Source organism: Schistocerca americana, chromosome 3, assembly GCF_021461395.2.
Source record: "Schistocerca americana isolate TAMUIC-IGC-003095 chromosome 3, iqSchAmer2.1, whole genome shotgun sequence".
In the NCBI taxonomy this organism is placed as follows: Eukaryota; Metazoa; Arthropoda; class Insecta; order Orthoptera; family Acrididae; genus Schistocerca; species Schistocerca americana.
The window spans coordinates 766,320,417-766,347,235 of record NC_060121.1 but is presented as its reverse complement, the minus strand read 5'-3'; the positions used below and the strand labels follow the sequence as shown (position 1 = coordinate 766,347,235).

At 39.0% G+C, this 26,819-nt stretch overlaps 1 protein-coding gene across 1 annotated transcript in view; it reads right to left on the bottom strand.

The window, feature by feature from the left end:
* The window catches only part of LOC124605214 (protein fuzzy), a 157,846-nt gene that overhangs the window by 112,501 nt on the left and 18,526 nt on the right, over positions 1-26,819 (bottom strand). The window contains exon 2 of the mRNA XM_047136760.1: positions 21,657-21,778. Coding sequence (XP_046992716.1) covers positions 21,657-21,778 — 122 coding nt within the window. The remainder of the gene's footprint in view (positions 1-21,656; positions 21,779-26,819) is intronic.

Here is a 26,819-nt window from a genome sequence, read left to right as displayed (position 1 = left end):
CCTCCTTCATTAATGTGACCCATTTTAGCTAGAAAAGATGAACAATCATTTGAAACTCTGATGACCTGAATTGTTTCATCAATAGGTAAAAAGTGATGATTTTCTCTAGTGCCTGCTACAGTTTGTCCAAGTTTAAACCTCTCTTCTTGTGACACAATATTTTTTTCAGTTTCACCTTTATTGACGAAAACAAATTTAATTCCATTAATGTTTTCAGAGCAGAAGTGAAACAGATCTAGGGGAGTAAGAATTTGTCCATTAAGTGGCCGTTGCAAGCTTGCTCTTGTTGCTAACCGCTTTGTTGTACCTCCAATCCCATCACAAGGTGATTTCCCATGACTAGTAGCAAAAAAATTCCATTCGGCTGTCATTCCAAAATCGCTCTTATGATAGCACAAATTTAGGAAATTCTTGTAAGTTTTATACTGAACCCTGGAGCCATCACTGAAATAATGAATGTGGGATATCTGTGCAAACCGTCCTCTTATATATTTGATGAGCTCCTTGATAAAAACATGAACTGTAATAGTGTCATGCCACAAACAATCACTAATAATGTGAAAACTTAAAGATTCTACTTTCTCATTTTGACGAAAGTAGATAACAAATGGATGAATTGTTGCTTGCGCAGCATCCTGAGTAATAAAAGAATAATTTTCTGCAAAATCCATTAGGACAACAAGCTCTTCGTCTTTCAGATGACATTTAAGGCCTTTAAGATGCAAGCTTTGATGCTCGGCAATGTAATGATGGCATGACAGACTCTATATTTTATTTTCTACATCTTCAATAAATTCATTCACTACCATTTGCTTTGTGTCCAGTGTGGCCCGATCGGTATGTATCCATTGCTTAAACACAATAACTTCCTGTGGCTCATTTAAATATTTACAATTTTGAGAAGTACAAAAAATATGAAGCTATTATTCATTGAATTCTTTATGATCCGTCTCTCTCTCTCTTTTTACAAATGAGAAGAGTTTTATGCAAATGAACACTTACGATAAAAGCAGAAGGGCTATTTCTCATAGTTCTCAAGTTTTCCTGACAGTCTCACTGCCTATTTACCAGATCTTTTTATTTCAATTGTTCAAGGCACTAATAAACATTTATTAGGCATAATAAAAGGTTTCAGGTATAATTTGAGAGCCAGAAAAATGTGTTCAAACTTCCAGTGCGTCTCTTTGAAGATGCTACTTTTTAGGGCCTTATATGCTTGCATTGCAAAACCAAATCCACTTTTCTAAATAGTTTAGAATATGCTCTTTCTAATGACCATAGTTTAGAAGAGTTTGGAGAAAACATTTTTTTGAAAAATTTGACTAAAAATACCCATTTTTAGCACTTTTTGAAAAATCGTCAACTTCACCCTAGATTTGTGAAATAATGGAAAGCAATAGGAGAATGAAATTTCATATTCTAAGACCTTGTGTTGGTGGGTTATGGTGTGCAAAGTTTCATGTACATCCCACAATTACTTTTGGAGATATAAAAAACTAAAGTTCTCTTTTTTTAAAAAAACAGCTATTTTTTCGCCCAACTATGCTTCAAATTATCTATATGAAAATTGCTCAGAAATCCTTTTGTTAATATTTTACTTTAAAGAGCTTTAAAAGTTGTATAAGATGGCCAAGTTTTGTTTCTTTCATGCAAATACTTACAGAGATATCTCATCTCAAAGTTGCTGAAAATTCAAGGATGCACTACTGGAAGCTGTGCTATGGTTTCAAACAAGTGACTATATCTCTGCAAGTATTGAATTTCTGAAACTAAAGCTTTACCAGTGTTCATTGAGAACATGTGTGAATGTTCATACAAAATTTCATCAAAATCCATGATGGTCATGTGGGAACATTTCTCGATATTAGACCACCTGGCACGGAATGGCCCTAGACACATAGCTCTCCAGACTACAATTTACCATTTGCTTAAACTTTGCCCATAATTCCTCTATATCCAGCTTACTGGAACCTAGTGATGTCAATGCACTGTCTTAGTGAGATGCTAATAACTGCTTATCTGCTCTATCTAGCAGAAAGACTCTCCTAGCCTTTTTGACTGATTTTTTTTTAAACTTTCATAATCATAGTTGCTATAACAGGATGTCTACGTGGACAAGGAAAAAAAATTCCCGCATTTCTCGGTTAAAAACACACTTTCTCCCGGGTGACAGTATGTTTTCCCCTACCACTCCTTTGAATGGTTATGGTTTTGTACACGGGCGTACAATTTCCCAGCACTTTACAAAACGAAACTCAGAGAAAAAGACACATTTTGGAAATATCTTTGATGTGCAGCAACACGTACGCTGTGTATTTTCGTATTACGAAAACATACATTGGAATTGCACCAAACACCGCATGTTACTTTCCGAACCATTGAAATCGAGACATCAGTGTTAAGTAGCGCGCCAAACAGGGAAAGTTAATAGTTTACATTAATATAGATCGTGTTGTTACAAGAAAAGCAAAGCTTTCACATATAATATTGGTCTCAAGCTGCAAGAGAAGCTAAGCTTTCGCATATACTGTTGATCTTTTTTGCGCGTGTTACGCTTTAAGAGATACCATACAAATGTGCCTGTCAAATTTTTAATAATGACATAAATGTCTGATCTTCAGGATTCGAAATGCTTCTAAATGGCTCGTCATCGGACAGCTAACAACTTGTAAATGAGAGTCAAACGCTTTGTGATTTAATAAATCACGGTCCATTCTTGTACGTAGCTCAACTTACGTAAAAGGATATTTACTTTGATAGTAACGACTTTCAAACCACCATTCGCAATATTTTCCCGCGATCTGTTACAAATAGGTTCGTTTCAGCAGTTGCCAGAGAGCGCAGATAACAGGCGACACCGCGCTTGGGTAGATATCATGACGTAGGAAGCCCGTATGTACGTACGTGTAAAAGATCATCAATAAAAGAGGATACTGCAAGAGCATCGGAATTTCGTGAACCATATTAAAATGTGCACATTTAAAGTGCATACTTAAAGGCACATTCGTATGTCCAGATTCCCAATGAAGTACCGTAGACCCCGACCTGATATTAAGCTTTTAAGTGTGGTTTTCAGGATGTAAATTTTCTTGGAGCACCAGTACTGTATTATATCTTGTTTGGTTCTTTATTATGGCATAATGGCATATGTGCTACAAAATGAAAACGTGCACTTGAAATGCAGCGAACAGCTGAAACTAGCCAGTACTGTGGAATTAAACATTTCGTTTCAAATAAATTGACTGCCTCTGCGGAAAAGATTAACAAAAGTCAAATTTCTTTAGCAAAGAGACAAAAATAACTTCATTGTTCCGCAAGGCGATTAATGCTTGACTATCAGAAAGGTGGAAATAAAATAGAATCTGAAACTAATGACATATTTCAGCCTTTAGTAATTATGTGAATGTGTTTTAAATCACTTGATAGCTCCCGGCCACGGATATCCGTTTTGTTTTCATTTGACGTGAGAGTAAACGAAGGGGAAACAGCAAAATCACTGAACGTAAACATGGGTCACGTGGAGACTACCCACTATAGCTCAGAGTGCTCTGCGCATCAGCCCCGGATCTACGACATTTTCGAACCGGGTCAATACTAAAACAAATCGAATTTTCAAAATATGTTCATCTTGTAGCGCACATCTTTCTGAAAAGTCTGAAACATAAAACGTATGTATTCGAGGAAATGTAAGACATATTATTTGGTCTTAAGTATGCCAAAGTGTAGTGCCACGTCTCTTCATAAAGCATTTTTCTACCGCATGTCCAAACTATATTCAGGAGAGTGCAAACTGAAATGCCCTGTGGTGCCTCTCCTGCTCCCAGTCGGCCGGTTTGACAGCCTGCCTTCTTTTTTTTTAAATAAAAAAAAATCTCGCAATTAATAGCGGGTGGGATTATTTGTAATCGAGAGAACAAGAACTCTTCAGAAAATCTGAACTCTTCATTATTCATTATTAGTTAATAACTTGCTGTTTTGTGTGTCAGAAAATTAAATATAGGATATATAAAACCAGTACTGACAAGAGATAAGCAAGAAATTACACATCTTCAACCCTTAGCTCCTAGCATTTTTTTCTCTCTAATCTTGCTACAGCTTTACATGGCGTGTTTTCCTTTCTGTGAAAGAACCTTTTACCTCATCAAAGTTCGTCAAACGTTTTGCTACATGAAAAATCAAAATGTCGTTATCTAATAATGAAAAAGCTGTTAATACAAATAATCCCCAAGACTGGTGTGATTTCTCGATCTGATTACGTCTATTTTGTCACTGTCTGCAAGATAAAACAAAATAGGCCGTTCTAATACGGCAGCAATTTTGTAACGCACCAAATAAACGAGACTGTTTTGGCACAAATGGCCATTTTTATAACACGACAGAATATAATCCAATAAGTATCAATATCAAATGCCTATTAGGCCTACTACAAGCAACAAGCTTTATGTTAGGAAATTGTTTCACATTTCATTCACATGCACCAGCTTCTTTGGCATGAGATGGAAAAGTAGTATTACGAAATTTTTATATAAATTTGGAATCGTCTTATTCTTCCATAATTTGTGTGATGTCCCCGTTTCTTCTCCGTTTAGCCGGCCGAAGTGGCCGTGCGGTTAAAGGCGCTGCAGTCTGGAACCGCAAGACCGCTACGGTCGCAGGTTCGAATCCTGCCTCGGGCATGGATGTTTGTGATGTCCTTAGGTTAGTTGGGTTTAGTTAGGTTTAACTAGTTCTAAGTTCTAGGGGACTAATGACCTCAGCAGTTGAGTCCCATAGTGCTCAGAGCCATTTGAACCATTTTTTTCTTCTCCGTCCTCGTTCTAACAAACAATCGTGTCATCACCAATTCTGTAGCTATTGCTGCCACTGTCAAAATTTGTTCGCCGATTAACTCCACTAACCCTGCCAGAAACACAGGTTTAGTTATCCCGCGATTATTTTTCGGTTAGGCGTTATTACGCGTTCGAACAACGCGTTTTCCGCGTTACTTCCAGAATAGAACTTACGCGGCTGCTAGCCGGGGACTGAACTACTAGTCGTTACTAGTGTAGCGATCTGGCCAAAAATTTTCTGTCAAAATTTCGTTTTCTTGAATACACCGAGAAGATAATACGTAATCTTTCTCACCTGTTATTTCTGTCAGTCGTTTACTTCCATTCTAGTAGTCTGAATCTATGGATTTCGCTAGTAATTATAGCAACGCTGATAATTCGCGAACCCAATCAACCACATAGTCAGACAGTGATTAGCATTCATCCGTTCGGCTTTACTCCCTCAGCTCGTATAGCCCCATCCCCTTTTGTCTGTGGAAAGTTTATTTCTAGATGCGACGAGGATTCTCCTGACAGAGACATCACGTACACCATGCATGCATTCAAAAGTCAGCTTATGATTCATTCAGAAATCAACTTAAAATGTGTTCAAAATGTTCAAAAACCAACAGGGAAGCGTTTCAAAATCATATGAATAATTAATAGGCAAACGTGCGCTGGATGCTAGGTGCTTTGTGAAACAAGTTTTTTTTTTCCTCAAGAATATGAATTTGGTGCCCCCTTTTCCCGGTAGTATCTAGCTGCTTGATGCGACCGCTTGCACAGCCAACAGCCACATTCCTGTTGCCAGAAGCGGGAGAATCTACTACTCAAACGCGACTCTACTGCGCATGCGCATGAGCCCGCGCGTAACTGCTAAAACAAATCGAATGTAAACAGTTGCGACTTTACGCTCATTGGAGGCAATTTGTTGTTATGAAGCACTGCATAGTCTTCCTAAAGCCTTTGACACATTTTCAATTGGCAGACGCTTGCATGAGCACTGTGTGTTGTTGTTGTATATGGCGCATTTCCTTTGCAATTTCAGTTATTTTCCTTTTTTTCTCTCGTTTATGTTTTATTGTTGAAGTATTATTCTGCAGTAGCGGGATACAGTAATATCCTCTGTTAGTGTGTCGGTTCTTACTAGTCAAAATTATAAAAATTTAACTGAAAACTAAAACAATGAAAACTTCCCGGAATTCTAACAATATCCCGGGTTTTTCCCGGTTTTCTCCCGGATGAAAAAAATCCCAGGTTTTTCCCGGATCTCCCGGTTGTCCCGGGTCGTAGACACCCTGTATAACAACATCATGAATGCTAATCCCCGTTTCTACACTGACATTGTCAATAAGGTCCAGCCTATTTGTAGCTACAAGATCTAAGATATTTCTATTGTGTGTGGGCTTCCGAGATAGCTGCTCAAGACAGTTTTCAAAAATTGTGTTCAAAAGTAATGCGCATCACTGTCTGTCGGTTCTCCCCCGCAATGAATCCACAGGCATCCCAGTTTATACTCGGTAGGTTAAAGTCCCCTCCAACTAGTGTTTCATGACCTGGGTATATCCACACTATTGACCGTAGACTTTCTTTGAATGACTCTAGAACTGTCACAGTGGAATCAGGTGGCTGATAAAAACAACCAACAATTAACTTGGTTTCACCTACACTTGTTATACATGATCAGTTAATTCAGTGTCACATTCAATTTCTACCTCAATAAAGACAATATTTTTGTCAACTGCAATGAACACTCTCCCTCCTATATACTCTAATCTGTCTTTCCTATATACACTCAACAACTTGATAAATATGTCAGCTCTCTCGACTTTGGGTTTCAGCCAGTTCTTGGTGCCAAGAATAATTTGAGCATGAGAACCTTCCTGGAGGACAGTAAATTCAGGAACTTTACCACAGATACTTTGACAGTTTACTGATAAAATTTTGGAAGCTGAAGTGCCTTTACTCTGAACGCCGCATATCAACTGGCGAGTGTTCATCAGAACACCTTGAACTACCGTCTAGCCTAGAAAAACCTCGTACGCACTCCACAAGTACTCTACTATCCAAGTAGCTGCTTCCTTTGTGTAGTGCACCCCTGACCTATTGAAGGGAGTCCTACAAATCACCACACGATAACGCAATTCTAGAAATCTGCAGTCAAGCCCATCACAGAGTCAACAAAGCCTTTGGATGAGACCTCTGCTCGGCTCCAAACCACAGGATCCCAATCAACTCTGTGAACAATGCTGCAAATTGCAAGCTCTGCTTGCATCCCATGCATGAGGCCAGCAGTCTTCACCACCTCCGGCAGCTGCTTGTATGAACTGAGTATGGCATCAGAACCCACAGAACAGGCATCATTGGTGTCGACATGAGCCATAAGCTGCAGACAACTGCACCAGCATGCTCGACAGCCGCATACAAGGCCACATCCACGTCTCGAATGAGGCCTCCTGGCAGACTTACCAAGTGCCAATTGGCTTTCTTTCCAGCCGTGAATGCTATCTGCCTAAGGGACCGCACAATGCACCTAACATTGCAGCTCCCAATAAATAGTAAACCTCTCCCCCAATGTGCCTACTGAAGGAGTGACCACCTGTCCACTCTCAAGGTAAATGAGCGAGGCTAGGCGGACAGTCTCCACATTGGCCCTCTGCCTTGAGTGACGCAAATGTGTTACCACCTCCCACTCACTGCTGTGAGGGCAGATCCACTGCATCGGGTAGATTAAGAGGTGCCTGAGGAGCAGTCCTCGTGGGCAAAACAAGCAACACCTGAGGTGTCCCATGTGATGCGCCAGAACTTCCTCCACTACGACATTCGAGGCTGCAGCCTGAAGGTGACTGACCTAACCAAAAATGCATTCAGCTGTTCACAAACTGCAGCCAGCTCCTCCTGCATCCGCACACAGCATGCACACACCCTAACCATCCTAGCACAACTAAATGAAGAAGTAACCTATAAAAACAGACAGAATCCTAGATATGCACTTGCTACCCTCCTGATGTGTCATCAATGGACAATTTTGTGTTAATGAGCTATGTAAATAGCTGTTTAGTGAGCAATTATTGTGCTACAGATTGAATTAAATCACCATTACAAAAATGCAAAATTGAACCCCTTAAACAGAAAAACAAACATGAAATTTAATAAATGTTGTACAAAATGTAAAATTGCTGCTCTATAAATGTATATCAGCCACAAGCTGGAGCCTGACTGGCTGGCTTACTAAACAAATGGATAGTTGCCTTCAAAACAAAACAAAAAATGAGCAACTACTACACTACAGACAATGAATTTACACCTCTTAACTGGCTGTTCAGTATGCAACTATAGCACTAAGACCGAATGAAATCACTCTAGCAAAAACACGAGATAGAACCTCTTAAACAGAAAAACATGCACAAAATGTAATTACTATACTGTGAGGAAAACACAGAAAAAGATAAACACTTAACTTGCCACTCTGTAAATGTATATCATCTGGGAGCTAGAGCTTGACTAAGTAATCCCAAATCAAGAACAATAAACATGTAAGGTCAGACTCGGGCTATCCACATGGCCAGTAACTGCTGCTTACACACCATCTGACAAGATATGTGATTGGTCAAAAGAAGATAAAGTTTGAAAAGGTGTAATGTTCATTTTTAGAGTTTCTGTTGCAGTTTTTTTACTGAAAACTGTGAATACTTTTATTTTTCATTCACTGCAAATGACTAGTTTTTGCCATTAGCCATCACGAAATTATCTCAACATAGACCATCTGGTACACAAGCTCATGGAGTAGCTTCCTGCACCTTCCGCCTAGTAATATTGTGATCAAGTGGTGAATGGCAATATTATCCAATGCTGTGAATGGCAGAAACCAATCATTTGTGAAGTCCAAAAACATAAATATACATGGCATAGACTAAACAATAAGTATGTGATATGTCGTTCTCAATGGAATGATGTCATCAGTATTAAAGCAACATCTGGCTTTTCCCAAGGAAGAGTGACAAAATCACAATGTTTGCTATAAATACAAATGATCTTACTGATTACTTCAGTAGCTCACAGAGGCTACTGGCAGAGGATGCATTTGCTAACAAGGGGATGATGGTGGTGGTAATGATGATGATGATGATGATGATGATGATGATGATGATGATGTTTGGTGTGTGGGGCGCTCAACTGCACAGTCATCAGCGCCTGTAAAAAGTCCCAATTTTTGCACCATCCATTTTCTTTTCACAATCCAATCTAGTCACTTGTAGTGAAAGGGGTACCAAATTTGTTATAAAAGTCAGTAAATTACTCAATGGACAGTATTTTTCAGTACAGGTATTTTGTTCATTCCAAGCAAGTATCGATCGGAACGTCATCATCTAGACACAGTTGACTGTAATCTGAATCTGTTTTAGCAAACCAATAGTTTCTTTCAGGTGATAAAATTTTATTGATTATGAAATACAATTTTTTGAAGTTTATTCAGAATGGGAAATGTTAATTAGTAATTGCAGGCCATAATTTATCTGTTTAATGTAAAGGTGTTTTGAATTTTATGTGTATGAAAAAAAAATGAATTAATATGTACGGCTTTTACTCTGAGATGAGTTATCACTTAGAGTGCTAAAAGTGTGCATGTACAGTTCACTGAACTGCGTGGTGAATTTTATTTTTTGTGATTTTGGCCCGAATGGAAACAAATCCAGTTTCATTTAGACTTTACGTGACATAGACACATCATGTTATTACAAAAGAGTCATTTAGCCCATTAGGGAAAACTGAAACCTGTGCACTTGATTTGAAATTCGTTACGTGCTAGTGCGTGATCGAGCAGTCCAGTGAATTGCGTACAATAGTTGCAAATGCGCTTGGACTTAATGTATGAAGTTGGAAATTAATTTTGAGACAAGTGCTGATTTTGACAAAAAATGAACCAGAAGTTTATTCAAAATATTGAGGTTCTGTTTTAATTGAGACACATATCACCTTGTTGATCACATTGCTTAGCAACACTGTAATGCAGATTAATTAATTCATTAGGATGATTTGCGACGTAGTAAGTCCCATTACACATACAAACTGTTACACAAAATTTGCTGACCGCATGAGAGTATGAGAGTGATTTTATTTCCAGAAACGCCAATAAACCGGTGATTTCAAAAGTTAAATTACTAACTTTGTGTAGCTTCATTGATTGTCCCATGCCACTGCTGAATGTGTTGTATCATGTCTCTTCACAAGAGATCTCAAGAAGCAAGGATAAACAATAAATAAGAAGAAGACTAAAGAAGAGGCATCAGTATACACTCTCACAAATAATTATGATGATGAAACGATGAGGACAACACAAACACCCAGTCCCCAGAAAGAGAAAAATCCCCAACCCGGCCAGGAAATGAATCCGGGACCCCAGGACCCAGAGGCAGCAACGCTAGCTCCTAGACCAGGAGCTGTGGACTGCAAACAAGAAGATTGCTTAATTAGAAAACTGGTTTGAAATTTAGGAACACTTGCAGATGATCCATACATGGTGCAAAGACTGATAGCAGACTCTCAAGATAGGCAAATATGATGTAAAGTTGTTAAATAGGTGAAGATGTTCAACACTGTAAGATTACAATCGGTGGGCTTGGTCACAACGGACAAATTTTTCTATAATATTCAGGACCAGGTAGAAATAAGGTTCACAGTAATTCAAACAGACAGTGATGTAGAGAATGGTTGAACAAACTGACAGCTCTAAATGGTCAGTAATGAGAGATTTCACTTGCTGAAACACAAAAACTGTCATAGCGTGATAAATCTGTACAGAGAATAACCCCAAATCAAGAACACGAAACAAGCAAGATCAGACTCTGGCTATCCACATGGCATGATAACCGTAGCTTCTTGGAACACGAAAGAGTGAATGCAATTCTGCCTCTCACAGCATTTATTTGCGGTATCATACCAGGGGACATGCTGACCTTGCACATCTCCCACCCTTCACAGTGCCATGTGACGATTTGCTGCCTGTACAGCGACAGTATCTCTTGACTGCCCATGAATATTGATACTTGGGCTGAATGAAAGATCTGCATCATTTTGGTATATTAACATGCCCCACTCCCCTCCCCTAATAGACATGTAGGCTGAAACTGGCAACTGGCATGGCCACCAACGGAAGGAGAGAGAGAAATGCCGCAATCCTTAACAAAGTGTCCCACAATATGTCTATGCTGTGATTGGCTGTTTCAAGTATTGTACTGGGGCCACAGGTTATAGAAACAGGTGTTTGGGCCTGTCTGCAGGAGGTGGTAGAGCTCTGAGAGCAGTAACAGTTCTGCCCCCATGGATAGCTCACTGTCTTTATGTTTGACCTTCACTGCATTTTTCTAATTTGTAGAAGTGATCATTTTCTTGGTAGTAACCACAATTAGCTCATGAGTTACAATTCCATCGACACACACTGGTGTTCACTGAGGAACCCCTTTTGTCAGCCAAGACACAGGTAGATCTTGTAACAATGGTGATAGCCAGTCTCACAGAGAAGTTCATCATAACAGTGGTTGCTTTTATGGGCTCAAGTGGTCCAAGAGGGGCAGCATTGTGGACTCCCACAGCTGGAAATTCAGCTGCTCATGATCGTAATTCCAAACATTTGTTACCCTGTATACCCAATGAAAACAATTTGGGTCCCCCAGAGTTTTGGTTGATACATGGACCTTGCATAACAACAAGGCTCGGCGACTGAGTGGTGGGTTTGCTGGGTTGGGTATAACAAGTCAAAGAAAGTACATGGCATGTGCCCATGCAATACTTTGTCAGGATTAAGCCCACTGATAGAGGTGGACCTATATGTTGTGAGGAAGCTTGTGAGTGTTTCCCTAGAAATCGGAGTACTTACAATTATTTGCATTTGATATGTCCTTACCAGCTACGCAACTTCAGAATTCAACATTGGGTGAAACAGAATGGTAGCCCCAAGTTGCATCCCATTACATTTATGGAATTCTTGGTACATAGACAGTGTAAATTGAGGGACACTGTTGGACACTATTATAATAGATTCCTCCTCTATTGTAAACATGTTGGCCAGGGCATGCGTGATTGTTCACATTGTCATACTGACCAACCATGCTGCATACTAGAAGTTAAATAGGCCATCAACAGTGGTTATAATGCTATGCCACCACTAGCTAGATGTGGCTGCAGGCTTGGCACTTCTGGACCATACATTTGATGGTGGTGTCAACACTAGGCCAGTCGTAAATCTGACACTGTGCTAGTGTCTTGATTCGGCACCCAATACAATGAGTTGCTGCAAAAACAGATGGGATCACAACAGAACATTCATATTCATCTGTACATAAAAAAAGACACCATCTGTAAGTTATGGAGGTGTCACAGTAAAAAACTGTCCACCACACATGTTCCCTGCACTTATGTAAATGTTCCATCCAACCTTGCTGCAGCACTGTTAGATGATTGGAGCTAAGGAAATCACACCACGAGACAATCAGTACCTCAATCCTGTGTTATCAAACCAATGAAGTACCTCTAGGAGGAACAAGGTAGTTAGCCAAATGGATTTTCTAGTGGGTTCATGTGGGACAACAAAACAATTAAAAAAGAGTGTAAGATAAAATAATGAGCAAACAAGTAAAAAATAAATTAAAACTGTGGACTCAAAATCAGAATGTTTGCCTCTCACAGAAAAAAGCTCTACAGACTGAGCTACTCAGGCATGACTCATGACCTGAATCACAGCTTTAGTTGCACCAATACCTCTCTCCTACCTTCCAAACTTCACAGAAATGCTGAGAGAGGACTGACACAAGTAAAGCTCTGAGAGTGGCTCATGAGTCAATCTTGGACAGTTCAGCTGGGACAGCATTTCACATCAAAAGACCAAGGTTCCAGGTTCAAGACATGATCCAACTTACAGTCTGAATATGTCAGAAAGTTTCAAATCAGTACAAGAGTGAAAATTCATTAGCAAAGTATCAAATACTGTTTAGTGAGGGATGTGCTCCAGATGAAAATAGTCAGAGGCCACTGGAGCTTTTCATCTGGGGGGAGGGAGGGGGGGGAGGGGGAGTCATAAAATGGCAGGAATACATAAAATAAAACCCTTGTACTAAAATAACAAGAGATGTACAAGTGTAAGAAATAGCTGAGAGGTCTGGGTTAGGCTGTCTCTCTTTGGATGAAGCTGGGTGACCCCTGGAACCAATTTCTGATAAAACAGGTACTCAGTCAAACAGAAAAATGAAATACAATAACATCATAGATTATAGCATTTAAGAAATCTAAAAGAATAGAAACTGGACAGGCATAGGGAGAGGTCTGCATGCCAGTCAGCTTTAGTCTGAGGCCCCTGGGGCCAATCAGGTTGCTTTCCCACATTTATGGAGATCTGAAAGAAGGTTGTGGGTGGTAACAACTACTGTGTTTTGTGGATGGCAATGATTTATGACTAGGAGACTGTTCAAAGAGTTACAACATGTTAGGAAAATCTTAGTAAAACAGATGTTTATGTAACCCAGGGGGCATAGATTATAGCCATGGCTTCTGCCACGATAAGAAATAACATCATTAATAGTGAATGTTGTTCAAGGTGCCTGTTATGTGAGTAAGGATATCCAGTTTTGCCTTCAACCACAGAGCTGTCAACATATAATGTTCACTCTACGAAATTCATCAAGAATTGAGAGGAACAAATGCTGGAGCATTGAGGGGGCTACCATTTCCTTTGGGTTTAAGAGACAGATCTATGGACAGGGCGTAGAAGGATTCTGACATGAGGTTTCACTGGAGGAAGGCTAAGTTCACAACTGATTGGTAAACAGGCTGCTAACATTACAACATACTTAGGCCCCTTTGGAGGTAGTTAAATCCTCCTTGAACAAGAATCTTGTTGTTTAGATGCTCAGAGAAACTGCAAATTTGAAATGTGAAATTTAGAGGCAGTTCTTGTCACCTAATTGGGAAAAGGGAAAAGGGAGGGGGGGGGGGGGGGACCCCAGCCTCAGGCAGGAGGCTATCCATACGACTAGTCCAAAATATTACAGAAGAGAATCTAGCGTCCCTATGGTAAAATAGTTATCTAAAAAACATAACTCAGCTCTACATATTTGTTTAATTGATGGAATGCAAATGAATTACAAAATATATCTTGTTTGTTTAGTATGAAATATGTTTTAAATCTGTACATAATTTCAAATTGTCGTCATGTGGTAGAGTTGAGGGCGAAGCAAGCAGACTATGTTAAGGTGCTTTCCAGTATGTCCTTGGTCTGGGCAAAAGCTTGCACAGTCTATGAGCTGCTTATGCAATGTGGTGAGCACATAGTTGAACTTAGTTATTTCAATGGAACAGTTTGTAATTCTGGTGATGCATTGTCATGGTGTTTTAGTGTGAACAGTGATACTGAACTTTATTTGAGAATCAGTTATTCAATCAACTTCAGTGAACTGGTTAGATGTGGGGGAATTTGCTTACATTAACGAATCAGAGCACAGGACAATGGCTTCAGAACAGAAATACACACTGCCTGCGTATGCCATGCTTGCACTAGCATTTCAAAATCATATTTCATTCTTGGGTACACTATCATCATTGTAAGACCACCATTTCAGATAACTTGTTTTCTTGAATTAGAAATAACATTAACATTGAACGTAATTCTGATGTCAGAGCACATCCGTGTCCTAATGGACTAGTCCTAATTAATCTTATTTAATAATTCATATTTATTTCAGTTTAATATTCACTGGTTGTTCCTTAGCCATGTTACTATTATTTGAAGAATTTCTTGGGGGCACAATGCAACAGCACACAACCAGACCACTACGTTTGCAGACGAGCCACTAAATTTTTTAAATGGCTGTGTGCCTGCACACTGATTGTTACGTAGCAGCCTTCCTTTTTTTCCTATAAACTAAGTGGCACATTGTGATTGGTTACCTCTTATGAGAAAATAAAACCCCAATAGCACATGTGAAGTTGCAATGTTATTTGGATATGTACTTCTAAAACTATGCACCAGAAATGACTCTCCATCACTTAACCTAAATTACCCAGCTTGTTGTAATTTGCAATATTGTATCCCCTCTTTGCTCTTCTCCATTATCTTCCACATCCTTCCTTCTGTTTCCTCTTCTTTTTTATTGTCTGTATTCTCTTACTCTTATTAGATTCTGCATCCTTTTGAACTCACTTGCTGGTCTGTCTGGCTGCCTGTCCAGCACATATTTTGCAATCGATTTTAAACTACCTTCCCAATGAGCTAGAGATTATATTTTAAACATAGCTCAGAATTGGACGGCAAAGCAATATCACCTCACTTTTTGGTCAGTCTGTGAGGGGGCAGGTGTGGGTTAGGGTGGAGGTTGTAATGCCTAACATCTATACCCTGTTCATAATTACTTTAGAATTGACATTTATAATGGAAGTAGAAGAGAGAGCCCACACCTGAAGAATGGACAGCATTTCACCAATCTCTCAATATCTGTGGCCGCATTAACCACCCGAAGTTGCAAAGCCTTCATGCGACCACTCTGACACTTCCCACTTGCACTGTGTTTGAACTCGGGATAGTCTGCTGTGTGATTGTTGCTCCCTCTGAGTTTGTTTGTTGTCATACTCACTGTTGCAGGAGTTGTTACTGTATTTGTTGTTACTGTTATTTGTTGTGTCACACTGAACAATGTCAGTAAGAAGATTTGTTGTGTGGCACTGAACAATGTCAAAAAGAAGTTCATATAAAGTTATGAGTGGAGAAGTTCTGCGTCATTCTCTAGGCCAGGAGATCATCACACGAGGTCAGTTGAGAAAATGGTTTGCGAGTTGTATGTCTACTCTGAGACTGGAAAACTTAATGGCAGCCCACTGCTCTCTGTCAATAATGTAACCGATAGAATGGCTGCAGCTCTGAAGATAAACAGAACAGAGACAGCTGGGGACAAGGAGATGGACAGACAGAGAGGGTGGAGGAAATCAGTAGAGACAGGTTGAGGATGATACGAACAAAGAGGGGGGATGAAATGGACAGAGAGAGAGAGAGAGAGAGAGAGAGAGAGAGAGAGAGAGAGAGAGAGAGAGAGAGAGAGAGAGAGAGAGAGAGAGGAGAGAGAAAATTGACAAAGAGAGAGGGAGGAGCAGATGGACTGAGAGAGGGAATGGGAAGATACAAACAGAGAGAGAGAGAAGGAGGAGCATGTAGCCAGAGAGGGAGCAGAAGGAGATGGACGGAGGAGGAGGAACTGGACAGAGAAAGGGGGAGGAGCTGATGGACAATGAGAGTGGAGAAGATGGACAGAGAAGGGGGAGGGAGGAGGGAGATGATATGTAAGGGCAAAACTGTGGGTATCAAGCTAACACACACACAAAAAAAAATCTATTAGAAACAATTATAGGCATCGTCCATATCAATTCAGGCAGGCTAGGAAAAAATCATACCTTCATAGTCTCGGATGTTATTGAATTTAGCATGTGTTAAAGTGAAGGACTATGTAAGGCACAAGAATTTTTTTGTTTTCTCCAAAAAAATTTCTGCTCTGAGATACAGTCCTCCAAAGATGACACTGCGCTTACCATTTTGAAGATGTGAATTTTGGAAAAAAAATTGTAAAAACTGTATCTCTAGAACAGTTCAAGACATTTTGTTGTTGTTTTTTTTTTAATTTGAAAGATAATTTCTTTATGGTTACAAAGAAATCCTCCATTTGGACCTATATGTCAAAGCTCTTTTACCATAGCGATCTGAACTTTTTTATATTTATGGAAAAAAAATTTTCTTCAAAAATGACGATCCATAAAGTTATGATTTTTTCTGTTGATTAATACCACATAGTTCTACATTCTCTGAAAAAGAGAGCTTCCACTTTTAGGTTGAAGAGGTTTTATAAACAACTGAAATTTTTGCCACACATAAAACCTGTTTTATTTACCACATTATCACATAACAGGCTCATAAAAATCAAAACCTACCCTTATTTAACATAATTTTAGTTTTGAATGAAGAGTAAGAGACTCATTTTTCAAGCATTTTAAATGGTTCCAAAATGTAGGTGAAAGGTCAAAAGACTTAAAGGTTTCAGTTTATGCAACTTCTGTGCACTCTGTTTTGTACTGAAAGTAGCCAGTCAATCAACTAAAAATGTGTTTCACTGTTTCAGTATCTTCCTTTGATATAGAGTGATATCTTCCTTTTGAACCAATAGGAACTGGAGCACTTACAATCTTCAAAACCTTGTGAACAGGATGTGATCACTGATGGCATTGTTGCTGACCTTTAGCTGGAAACATAAATCCGGCAACTGGTCCATGTGGTAGCATTAGGTTCACTACAACTCCATTTAACTCATAACTGTTTATAATTTCTGTAATCCACCAGTCACAGTCATACACACACACACCATAAACATCCCCATTCTCAGGTTGTGAATGTGAATATTATCCTGCTGTTTCTGAGGTGTTGGCCACATGAATGAAATTTCTTCTTTCTTGCCCTTCAAAGTGCATGCAACATGAGTTCGCCCATCACTTTGACTCCAAACATGTGTCTTCTGAATTCCTTTCACAGGAGCAGTTTGTTTGGACCATTGTTCTTTTTTCTGCTCACAGAATTCTTCGATTTCCCCTTTGGACAAAAGAATGGGGGCTGTGGATGCGTAAGATTTCACGATTCTCGTAAAATCCTCAGCATTCTGAATTACAACTGTATTTGGTCTACAAAGATTATGTTTTGTAGCATGGTGCTTCAGCAGGCCTCCTGCACCATCACATGGCCCAGTCTGGTGACCAGTAGCACTGTATACCCAGTCAGTTGGCACAAGCGACTTACTCAATTCAAACAGCTGGTAATTATTTTTAAAATGACTTGGAGCACCATCAGAAATATTGATGATCTTCTCTGCCTCTGTTTGCAGTTAAAGAATTTGCTAGCAAAGCATGTCCTGAGTCATGTCCTGTGTCATCACTTATAACTGCAACACTGTGGTCTTGTTTTGAAAATATGTCACTCCTGTAAAAATTGAAACCTGGTCATTGCTCCAATGATACCTTTGTGGGAGAATTACAGCCCAGTTCTCAGCAAAATCACAGTGAAGTACTAAACATAGTTCTTCAGCCTGTGTACACACCCTTTCACTTCTGCAATGTATTGTTGCAATTTCTTCAGATTCCGGTGTATTGCTGCTTTCACTGACCACTTTCCAAATTCATCAATGAAACTGTCAAATGCAACAGTTTTCTTAATTAGTTTATTTTCCTCTCACATCGCATATGTAATTTCTTCAGAGTTATCTGCTATGTCTTCCAGGCCAACTGTCTGTAAAGGCAGTCACCGCATTCTTGGAACAAACACGTCTCTTGCTGTACGTCACAGACCACTAATGACTTCACACACCCAACCAAGGTGTCACATGTCACGTGCTCCAGTACATTCTTCAAAGCTACCACACTAAGTTCTCTAGTCTTCCAAACACTCCTTTTACAGACCTCACATTCCTTGATTTGTCTACCATGAACTCTGATACTGATGGAATGTGGTTCAAATTGTTTTCTCTGAAAATGTCTCTGGAATAATAGTTGAAACTTGTACTTTTTCACTGTAGGATGCACAATATTCAACAACTGAATCTCATTCTGGAAACTGAATTGATATTTGTGAAACTTTCCTGGAAAGAGGTGCAAGAGTGCTTTGGTTCATTTTCTTCTTAAGATGGAATTCCTACTTTGAAGAGTGTGGTCAGTTTTGCTGCAGTGTATTCACCCACAGCTTTAGTAATTTCTCTGCGCTTTCTTGATCCATAGAGCTTATGACTGGACTTCACTGACCATGGTTTCTTAACAGAACTAACACCTATCTCTATACTTGAGTGATTCAGGGTACTTCATTTTTCTTCTATTGATGCAAAATCTGCATCATCTGCACCATGGGAGGCTTCACCTTGTTCAAATACTCTCGTTGTTGTAATTCTGTCAGAACATTTAGAACACTAAAAGTCCTCACTGGAAACATCTTCACTTTGAAACAGAGTCTTCAAATGAGAACACTTATTCCCAAACTGAACAAAGTCTGTTTTTTTATGAAAAGAGTCAGCACAATTCACTCTCCTGTGGCCCCAGTCAGAATACATTTCAAACAGTCTTTTTCTCAATGCGCACTGCAACTGTGTCAACCGGCAAATTCCTCACAAAAACACAGAACTCACTGCATGTTCTCAGATTTCTTAGAAGCTTTTTCGTAAACAAATTAGCACTGAACAACTACAATACAGAAACCTGCAATGAACAAACAGGACTAAGACAATAGAAATAAACATTGTAACAATGAAATTAGTAAGAAACAACTTCGGTGAAGACGACTTCAGTGAAGAACTTAAAAGTGGAAGCTCTCCTTTACACAGAATATAGTATTACATGGTATTAATCAACAGAAAAAAATCTACATTTTCTGGATTGGCATTTTTGAAAAAAAAAAAAAATTCTGTGAATTATTAAAAAAATTCAAAAGGCGACTGTAAAAGAACTTTGACAGATATATCCAAATGGAGGATGCCACTGTAATCGTAAAGCAATTATATATCAACTAAAGAAACTCTAACAAAATATCTAGAACTGTTACAGAGATACAGCATTTTAAAATTGTTTTCAAAATTTGTCAAAATTGTGTTCACAGTGTCATCTTTGGAGGCCTGTATCTCGGGGCAGGAATTTATTTGGAGATAACAAAAAGATATTTGTTTTTTACTTACTCCTGAATTTTAACGTATGCTAAATTCAATAACATCCGAGACTATGAAGGTAACTCCCTGCCTGAAGTGATACAGATTATGCCTATTTAAAATTAATTTTGTTTGTTTTTTATTTTACTTTTTTAAGGAAATTACAGATTCATTGTGGGTAGATACAACACTATTCTGCTTCATGTATTAACAGATAAAAAGACACTGAAATAAACCTGACATTTGTCTACATCTACATCCATATGCTGCAAACACTGAGTTGCACGGCAGAAGGTATATCCTATTGCACCAGTTATTAAGAGTTTCTTTGTTTTCCATTCACATATTGAGTGCAGGAAGTATGATTGTTCAATGCCTCTATTTGTTCTGTAATTAATCTAATCTTGTCCTCATGATCCCTACGTGAGCAATACATTCAGGCTTTTAGTATATTCCTAGTATCATCATTTAAGGCCAGTTCTTGAAACATTGTACATAGGCTTTCTTGGGATAGTTTAAGTCTACCTTCACGAGCCTGTCAGCTTACTTTATCTGCATCTCTGTGACACTCTCCTATGGACCAAACAAACCAATGACCATTTGTGCTGCCCTTCTCTGTATAGGTTCAATACCCCCTGTTAGCCCCATTTGGTACAGATCCCACACACTTGAGCAATATTCCAGAATGGGTCACATGAGTGATGTGTAAGAAATCTCCTTTGTAGACTGACTGCATTTTCCCAATAATCTACAACCTTCTTTACCCACGACTGCAGATCCTATGTGTTCATTCTACTTCATATCCCTACAAATTGTTACACTCAGGTATTTGTATGAGTTGGGCAATTCGAACTGTCATTCACTGACATTATAGTCACCAAATGATACTTTTTTTTATGTACGCAGCTTTACATTTCTGAACATTTAAAGAAATTTGTGATTTCTTGTGCCATTTTGAAATCTTATCAAGATCTGACTGAATATTTATGCAGCTTCTTCCATATAGCACTTCACTATAGATAACCGTGTCATCTGAAAACCGCCCCCTCCCCTCCCCCCGTGGTTATTATTAATACTGTCCACAACATGAACATAATCTCATCGTTATGTTTAAAATATGTTGAAAGATTAAAATGTTAATACATCACACTTTTAAACTGGATTGAAAAGCATTAAATAGTTTCTCCTACAACCCCCCCTCCCCCTGTATCCTAACCCGATACAGATAGTCCTGAAAACTTGTGACAGTGAATTTTTAATATCTGCAGCTTTGTAAGTACTTTTAAAAGTTTTAAAACAAAAAATGTGGGAAGCATGCAACACATAACTGAGGCATGAATAGTCCACCTCATTGTTATTACCTATGGCTTGTGCTCCACATTTTTTGTTTTAAATCTTACAAGTATATTCATAGCTTTTAAAAATTCATGATCACAAATTTTCTGGTCTGTCTGTATGGGGTTAGGAACTTGTATGGGGCTATGAGAAATTATTTTATACTTGTTAGCCCAATTAAAAAACATAGTATATTAAAAATTTATTTTTATTTAAATAATCACTAATTTTTTCTTTTGCCTTTCATCATTTCTATAATGAATACTTCAAATCTGTAAAGGAATGTATACTGGTATGAACTGTTCTACCAGATTAACCCTGCAGCATAGCTTGGACTCCAAACCTTGCCTTGCAGGGATGTGGTTTAATGCCTTCACAGGATGCCTATCAAGAAGTTTCACAATTTTGTACACTCATCTACAGAATAAAACTGCTATGTTGTGGCTAAGCCCCTTTTCTCTAAATCACTTCTCACGACAGTGCAACTGCAGCAAGATATGCACAAGAGCTTCTTGTGGAGTTCTGCGAGTAGAAGAAGGTATCGATTGACTGAAGGTGTGAAGTAGGTTGTACTGCATTTGGTAACAGAACAACCCACAAAAGCCAAGTGTGGATTTAAGACTCAAATGAAGACATAGTTTTGTCCTGTCAATAAGTCTTCTTTTCTTCCTGTTGTTTTATTTGTTTCCATTCTGCCATTTCTTACTTATCTTGGAAAGTGAATTTAAGGTGGTTGCTGTTAAGGGTCACAACTATATATAAAAACCATCAATCAGGTTTATCTTTACTACTCCCACATTGCCCTTACCTTTCCTCTGCTTCATGCCACACAACTGTCATGTCTGATGAAGAGGTACTCTGAAGCATCATTTTGTGGCATTTTCCAAACATGTGAACACCATTTAGTGAGGCCACAACTGGAAACGGAAGCTGCAACAAAATGGAATTGATGTATTCAGTTGTGGAAGCCCACTGCACAGTCCTAAATAACTACAAACAATTCATCATACAAATAGTTTTCACTGCACAAGTCCCATCACAATATTAGCTATGCCCACAAAATTCCAATTTAATTGGTTACTACAAAATGGTTACAAATGGTAGAAATGCCTCTGTGAATATAAGGTGGTGTACAGTGCAATCAGGTTTCATCTTGTAATGTTGAGGACGCAGGCTACAGTACTTAAAAGTTGCAATTTTCAGTTCAATTCCATGTGAATTTTCAATAATCATTACCTTCTGTAATGTCCCCACAGAAAATACCCTCTACCACGCACCAATTAATCATTGTCAATCAAACCATCCACATTCATTCACTTTGGAACAGTATCTGATCTGATTTTCTCGTAACATATGCGGCGACAGCTCGATGACGCCAAAGTATTTTCTAGTGCGTTTATTCTTTGAAATAACAGAGATGCATATATGCATTCTCCATGGTTGTTAGAGAGGGGTAACTAGGACAGCTTCTGGAGTATCGATTGAGGAATATACGTGTTTCTGAGAGATACATATTCTGCTTTTCTTCTCGCTAAAGCGAGCCAATTAACATTTGCGCCGCTAGCGGTTTGTTTGAATAGAAAGAGACTGTAAACGGAAAAAAATTAAGACGTGGAATCACCGGAGATCTGGACATGTAATGGAGATGGATTTAATACACAATTTCCTTCATAAATAAGGTTTGTGACCTTCTTTGTTCCAGAGTGAATGAACGAATGAGTTTTTTCTGAATCATTTGATGATCACGTTGGCCCTATAATTAGTGGGGAAGTTTCAGCTGTGTCGAAGAGAGCCTGCAATCACTGAGTCTGTGTTAAATCGTCCAAAAAGGCTTTGTACACATCTGGAATTCGCAATCTTTCGTAAAAGGAACAAATTGTCCACACAATTGATTCTCCCGACTGAATGCAGTGTTTAACAGTGTTAAACTTCATGAAAAATCTTGAAACTGAATGCATTACTAATCTGGCTACTGCTTCTCCTTCAATGAGCAGGTGGTATACAAACCAACCCATAAGACAGCCAAGGGTGCCCACATGGCACCCTCCCACACAACCTGGTTATGGCCCATCTAAAGGAAACCTTCCTAGCCATCCAATACCCAAACCTCTTAACTGGTTTTGGTTCCTTTTTGACATCTTAATGATCTGAACTCAGGACCGGAACACTACCCTCATTCCTCCACAGTCTCAACACCTTCTCTTCCATCTTTGTCCTCTTAAGCCTTGCATGTTACTTACCTTGACATTGATTTCTATCTCTCTGAAGAGGTATACACGTATACATCACACATTAATCACCATCATGCCCTCAAATTTTGATAGCTACCATCCTTTCCACAGTAAACTCTCCCTCACAGTTTGGTCATCCACACACTATGTATCTGCAGTGACGAACAATCCCTTGTTTAGTATGCTTGAAGGTTTTACTAAAACCTCCATAGCCAGGCTTTACCTTCCAAATCTACTCCACAAACAGATTTTCCATACAACATACACACATTTCCCTGCTCCTCCTAACACGTATGAACCAGCTGCACTGGGCAGTTGGTTAATGCTATTTTTTGGAAGTAAGCAGTGGCTCCAAGCACTGTCTCCTCATACAGTCTAGATAAATTAACTCTGATCAAATGATGGTTATGATGATTGAAAGTGTTCACCATCACTGATATTAAAAGAAATTACAATTTACACTATTACAAATGATTCATATGTAACCCAAAACTCACTGAAATTCCAACATATTGCCAAAATTTATCTAATCATATCCTTTGCCCCAGCTTCTACAACTAATCATTCTGCCCAGAATTGATCATCTACCCACAACCACACCGTTCCCTCCAAAAGCTGTATTCTATGGCCCACCCAATCTACAAACTACAGGTATCTTAATCCACCCTTAAGCAACACTTCCTCCCATGACCCACCACGTGAATTATATCCTTGTGGAAGATACAGGTGGCTCCATCCAGTGCATCCTATTTCAGGAGTATTTTATCCTAACACTTGTGAAAGTAGTCATATCATTTACCAGCCCTGCTGTAACTTTTGTACTGAATTTTTGTTGGCTTAGCCACCAACCAGTTGTCCACCCAACTGAATGGCCACCAACCAGTTGTCCACCCAAAACAATGGCCACCACCAGATCCTGAATGGCCACCAACTAGTTGTCCACCCAAAACAATGGCCACCACCAGATCCTGGCCAAGAGCAAAACTCAGCACCCAGTGGCAGAACATACTATTGTACAAAACATGTTCAGCTTCAATACCAATGCCAGCTGATCCCCCTCCATTCTCTCTCATCTACATCTAAAAGAGTCTGACAGAGGGTTCATCAAATCGCCTTCACATCAACTCTCTATTATTCTACTCCCGAACAGCAGGCAGGAAAAACAAACACCTGTATCTTATTGTGCGAGCTCTGATTCCTCTATTTTATTATGATGATCATTTCTCCCAATGTAGGTCAGCACCAACATATTTTCACATTCAGAGGGAAAGTTGGTGATTGAAATTTTGTGAGAAGATCCCACTGCAATGAGAAATACCTTTGTTTTAATGATGTCCACCTACAAATCCTGGCTCACATCTGTGACACTCTCTCCCCTATTTCTCAATAATACAAAATGAGCTGCCCTTTTTTGAACTTTCTTGGTGTACTCTGTTAATCCTATTTGGTAAGGATTCCACACCATGTAGCAGTACCACACATGAAGAGGGACAAGTGTAGTGCAGGCAGTCTCTTTAGCTGATTCATTGCATATTCTATGTGTTCTGCCAATAAAACACAGTCTTTGGTCTGTCCTACCAACAACATTTTCTGTCTGTTCTTCCCAATTTAAGTTTTTTGTAATTGCAATCCCTAAATATTTAATTGAATTTACAGCCTTTATGTTTGATTGATTTAACATGTAATCAAAGTTTAATGGATTCCTTTTAGCACTCATATGGATGACCTCACACTTTTCATTGTTTAGAGTCAACTGCCAATTATTGTACCTTACAGATATCTTATCTAAATCATTTTGTAATTGGTTCTGATTTTCTGATGACTTTATTACATCTAGTATCAGCAGCAAACAACCTAAGACAACTACTCATTTTGTCTCCTAAATCATTTATATACGCAAGGAACAGCAGAGGGCCTACAACACTACCTTGGGGAACACCAAAAATTGCTTCTGTTTTACTCGATGACTTTCCATCAAATACTATGAACTGTGACCTCTCTGACAGGAAATCAGGAATTTCTCCCACATCCCAACCCCATCCCCCAATACCAGTTTCTCTGAACTAGTAGGTGGGAATTGTCCTTATACCCCTGGCCTCAATCTTACTAGTCTCTCCCTCACACCCACTTCAACCTGTGCCCCTAACTTCACTTATTCTACACTCACATCCCTTCTCTGCAGTTCCCTTTTTTTCTGTTCTATTTCACACTCCCAGTTAATTCTGCCATATAACCGTGTGCCATAAGCAGCTTCCAATGCCTGCACCAATGTCTGTTGTGTCTTCGGATGAAAGCTGGTTCTACCTGGACCTACAACTGGAGTTACGGTCTGGGGTCCAATTTTGTATGATAGACAGAGCAATCTCATGGTTATCCCATGCATCCTGACTGCAAAATTGCAGGTCAATCTGGTGATTCGACGGGTTGTGCTGCCATTCATGAACAGCATTCCAGGGTGTTTCCCGACAGGATAACACACACCTATGTACCATTGTTATAATACAACACGCTCTACAGAGTCAACATGTTGCTTCAGACAGCCTGAGCACCAGATCTGTCTCCAATTGAGTACATACAGGACATCTTCAGACGACAACCCCAGTATCATCCACAAACAGCATTAACTGTCCCTGTACTGACTGACCAAGTGCAACAAGCATGGAAATCTATCCCACAACTGGCATTCAGCACCTTTACAACACAATGCATGCATGTTTGCATGCTTGATTTCAACATTCTGGTGGTTACACCAGTCATTAACGTGCCAGCACTTCACAATGGTAATGGCTTATCTTGTGCTTACATTAAACTGTGAGCTTGCAATGTTAATCACTTAAATATGTTACCTAGACAAATGTATTCTCAAAATTTCATTACTCTAAATTAATTATTTGTTTGGTGTTATAGTGTTTTTCCATCAGTGTGTACATCAATGGCTTTCCAAACAGTGTAAAGTCAGGATGAAATAACAACAATACAAAAAAGACAAATTTTTGTTTTATTCATATGACCGGTTTCGGTTCATTCAGAACCATCTTCAGATCTGATATTTCAGTTACAGGAGTAACCCGTCCAAATCCAGCAACTTTCACATGCTACGTCACATAAAATTTGTGCTGGATTTGGACGGGTTACTCCTGTAACTGAAATATCAGATCTGAAGATGGTTCTGAATGAACCGAAACCGGTCATATGAATAAAACAAAAATTTGCAATCAAGACGGATTTTAAGTAACATTATAAAATCACTGATTGCTGTTATCCCATAAGACATTATGTCTATTTTTGCAAACAAAAAAGACAGATTGTTGCTCACTACGTATAAGTCGCAACTAAATGTCTCCTTTATGAGGTAAGTGGTATACTCTTCTTATCATTGACTTTCCAGACAGTGGGAAGATATGGAGAAAACATTCTCTTAGCTGATAACAGCAACATCATTGTTGGCCCTGAAACTGAAGAAAGAAAATGAAACTCTCAAGAATGTTTACAACTGGGCAGTATGTAATAAATTAACACTGAACAGAAAGAAAACAAACAGTATGCACTTCAGCCTAAATCAAGCATGCAAACATACATGCATTGTGTTGCAAAGGTGCCGAATGCCAGTTGTGGGATAGATTTCCATGCTTGTTGCACTTGGTCAGCCTAAAGAGGGAACATAATTGCACTGCATTAAGCATAAGTGATTGATTTATAGCTGGTGTAATAGACAAATGGTTTTTTGGAATGAATACAGA